This window comes from Pterocles gutturalis, unplaced genomic scaffold, assembly GCF_000699245.1.
Source record: "Pterocles gutturalis isolate BGI_N339 unplaced genomic scaffold, ASM69924v1 scaffold19345, whole genome shotgun sequence".
NCBI lineage: Eukaryota > Metazoa > Chordata > Aves > Pterocliformes > Pteroclidae > Pterocles > Pterocles gutturalis.
In genome coordinates this window covers 10,201-14,384 of record NW_010138827.1, presented here as the reverse complement: position 1 = coordinate 14,384, position 4,184 = coordinate 10,201, and the positions used below count along the sequence as shown (strand labels likewise).

The window sequence follows — 4,184 nt, the reverse complement described above, 5'->3', positions numbered from 1 at the left end:
AGTTCCAGCCCTAGAAGAGACCCTCTTGGCTTTCAAGATAGCTATATACGTTACACTTTGAATCCTGGACTCGACAGCGTTAGTTTGGATCTGGTTGCCATCCTGCCTTGGGCATGCAAGACCCTTGGCCCCCTCACTCATCAAACCCTCCCACCAGCTGTCAGGGCTGCCCTGCATACACTGTTTCTCCTCCTGCCTTCTTCCACATGCTCAAGGATCTGGTTTAAAATACCCATCCCTGTACATCAATTCCTTATTTCCCCCAGTTCATTTTCATAATGGAAATGAAAGAACTAAATCTACACGGGGCTGTGGAATTTTTGGAAGTTCATGGAAGAAAAAAAATCAATGTTCACACAGCTACCATGAGGCCAGCTACAAAATCCATGGGTGCACGCAACCACTTGAACACACAGTTACCTCCTGCTACGCCAGCCATTCGTGTGTGTATTCAGTACCACTGCACTGAGGTCCATTTCCATTCACGTAACTACTAACATCCCTGAACCTAGTATTAGGCAGCCAAGAGATCTGGTAATGATGATAATTTACTCATCATCTTTTGTCTGAAAACCTTAAGTATTATTTCTATTATAATAACATACACAGATGAGAAAACTACCGTGTGAAACAGGACTTCAGCTGAAGCAGGAGAGTTAATTACCAGCAAAGGAAAAAGACTGAGATTGTTTTGCTTAAAACTATCCTGATGCTATATAATCTCCATTTCACTATACTAGGTGATGAGTAAGTTCTAGTTTCTGCTATAAATGTTGCTTGGTAATGTTTTCCTGAAAGAAAGACAAACAAAATGAGATAAGAACAATTATAACCTTGGTAATAGCCTTACAGAAAAACATCTGAATTATCTTAAAAACAACCCAATACATAATAAAGAAAGACAAACAAAATGAGATAAGAACAATTATAACCTTGGTAATAGCCTTACAGAAAAACATCTTGAGTTATCTTAAAAACAACCCAATACATACATAATCACTAATTGCTCTACTCAACAGACGTATTTTCCAAAGGCAGAAGTCTATTTTAGGACACTACCACATCACCAAACTCTCCATTACCAACTACTTCCAGGAAGAAGTAAAAAGAAAAAAAAAAAAAAAGGTAGAGAACAGCATACCCGACCTTTCCGATGGGTTATAGTTTCTCTGGCCCTTACATGAACTGCTAAGCTGTTTTGCCACATGATTGCTTCTTTTTAACCAAGGCTGAAGCTTATCCTCTCTGACAAATACTTTCAAAAATTCACAGGGAAGAAAAATCACATATCCATCACTTCAAGGTTTGGAAATAAACTGTGACTAGTTTTTCCAAGTGGCTCCCTTCTCAAGGGGGTCCAAACACATTAGCTCTGTAATATGAGCTCTATACTTTCTAAGAAAAAAAAATGTTGGTCGTGCTGAGTACTGTGACAAATATGTGCAAAAAGGGCTTTTAAATGCTTAAAACCAAATGGGAACTGTCCCTTAAAAAGAAAAAAAAAATTTAAAAAGAGGAGTTTTAAAACCAGAACAAAATCCACATGTGTGCACATGTGTGTGCAGACCTGTCCCATCCCCCTCCACACAGAGCAACCTGCAGCAGAGGGGAGAAGCAGAGGTAAGCAGAGGTAGCCACAACTGTCCCAAGAAGATCGCCAGAGGACACCAATCAGTGCCCTGGGCCATGTCATCCGAGGTGCAGAACTGAACAAAGTTATAAATACCATTGCAAACATTATTCATGTTTGAAGAAAACTGTGAATAATATGGACGACATTGTGATTTTTGCCCTTCCCCCCACCCCGAAAACATCATCCCTTTTCTTTAAAAGGACAAGACAAGGAATCCCACTGCACCACAATTTATTCCTGTAAAACATCTTAAAATCTGTCCAAGTTAAATCTGGATGCATATCTGTCTATTCCCTGAGATGGGAAGCCAATGCTTGCACAGCTCGCTCCATTGGCCCCATCCTGCCCAGAGAGAAATTCATGACATGAGTTTGTGACCGTAGTCAGTTGATGCAGTTCAAATGGTGACTCCCAGTCACTAACATCCTGAACTGATCTGAACTAGCATTACTGCAGTGAAAGGTACTATATCCTATTACCCACGCCTGAGCTCTTTAATCCGCTCAGGCAGTTGCATTTTAAACATTAATCCACTGACAGATGAGAGACTTAGGCTGGAAAATCCTGTCGATGCTGGGGGTAGGAGCAGCTCAGTAGGTTCTTTGTGCACTGACTGGAGAAAAGTCTACACAGCTTGAAGATGAAGATGAGATTAAAAGACCTCTTCTGGGAGGCACATTGCATGTCAGATAGGTGAAATGTTGTAAAGCAGGCAGAGACAGCACTGCCAATAACCATGGTTAGCACTAGTCAGGCCAAAAGGCAAGCAGAAAATTCAAGATTCTGATGCGGGATACAGGCCAAGTGACACAAAGAGGAGTCCACAGCTTAAACTTTCACTTAAGGATGACAGAGAGGTCTAGTTACGTTATTTTCAGTCAAGAAGCATTTTATACCAAGTCAGCTACCCTGTTAGTTCCCTTTGGTAAAGCCAAGCAAAGACTTTGACATCCTAAAAATTATTTACTGTAGCTCTCAATGTCTCTTGCTAGTTGCATCTCACTTTGTGCCTTAACCTTTCTAATTCTGTGCCTACGTCCTTGTGCTACATTCACTCACACTTGGCTTCAGTCATTTGACCCAGTTCTTGCTTCTTGTGTGGTTCTTTCTCCCATTTGAGGCCAATGAAGAGCTTGCAATATTCTTTCCCTGTCTGTGCAAGGTGGGCGAGTTTGCATTTGAGCCCTTTGTACAGCTTCACCAAGGAAATGAACTCTTCCCTTTTTGTGAAGGATACTGGTTTTATTTTACTGTGCTCTCTCCCGCTCCTTATAAACACCATCAGTTCATAGCCGTTCACCCAAATTTTTTTCCCATAATCAATCCCTTGACCTCCTGTATGAAAAACACTGCTCAATACCTCATTCTAAGAGCATGCTGGACACTCTCTACCCCTAAGTGCCCTTCTGAAGCGATGCCTCGGTTACAGCTAAGTCTTGTGCTTTGGGAGCCTGCTGTTCGCAAAACCTCCAGTTTCCACTAACTCACTCTGCAACACAGTGCCTGCCCACCTGAGCTGACTGTTCCCGTCACAGCCTACTTCTGCACACGATCAGAGGACTCCAGCCCGACCAGTCAGATGTCCAACACCTCTCTTGATAACACTGGAATTCAAAACCTCAGGGCTTAGATGCCGTGAAAGAGCCTGATAACAGTAATTCAGCCAACCTGGAACAGCTACAAAATGCAGTCGTGGCTGGGAATAATTTCAGGTTATTATCCACGGTCTGTTTACTGTAAGATGTACAGGCAGTTCAAGGATGCAGGAGCTGGAACCTACAGCTCTCTGCCCTGCCTGCGGGTCTTAACCACGGAGCTAGTGTCGCAGGCTGCTCCTCACTTGCTCTATTGCTTGTCCCAAGAAACTTGTGGTCTCTTCTGTAAAAGCGGTTAAGCTCTGAGCAGCAGGCAAATACAACGCCCCTCCTCCTCCCTGCCTGGCAACAAGGGAAACAGTTGGAAGATGCAGACTTGTATCCCCAGGCTGACGAGAGAAATGCACTCAACCGCTCCCATCTTGAGTGAGTGCTCCAAGCTATGCACAGGCACTGCATTCAGCAGTAGCATCTTAAAGAAATTGTGCCACATCCTCTGAAGAGGACGTGGGAGGTACCTGCCACAGGAGGTGGGGTCTGGGCAGTGGATTCTGAAAGGAGACTTTCACATTTGCAGCACTCCAGCTGTGGCAAATCCTCAGGCATCATCTGTCTCCCTGGCAATCCTGATTTCCGATGCCTCATCTCAAGACAGCCACAGGATCACAGAGAAGCACGCTGGCTAGCACTCCCCACCTTGCTAATTCTGAGCAGTTCCTAGCCAGCAGGTAGGCTTGTCCAGTCCTCTGTTCTGAAATTCCTCTGTACTCCACAGGGCACCCAGGAAACAACTGGGCTGACAAGAGCAGTAAGGCTCTCCATGGCTGTTACCAGGTGATCCATAACTTCTCTCACTCTCATCAAATACCCAGCCAGGAATTTTCTTCTTTCCTTCCAGAAAGAAGGAAGCAACATTAGAGACAGTGAGAACTGATACATTTAGGGTTTTTTTTTTT

The 4,184-nt window shown here is 43.7% G+C and overlaps 1 protein-coding gene across 1 annotated transcript in view; it reads right to left on the bottom strand.

Moving 5' to 3' along the window:
• LOC104468880 overlaps positions 1-3,873 on the bottom strand; it is a 25,413-nt gene extending 21,540 nt beyond the window's left edge. The window contains exons 1-2 of the mRNA XM_010083156.1: positions 3,747-3,873; positions 2,693-2,968 (exon numbers count right to left, since the gene is read on the bottom strand). Of these exons, the coding sequence (XP_010081458.1) occupies positions 2,693-2,968; positions 3,747-3,873 (403 nt within the window). The remainder of the gene's footprint in view (positions 1-2,692; positions 2,969-3,746) is intronic.
• Positions 3,874-4,184: the final 311 nt, after the last annotated feature.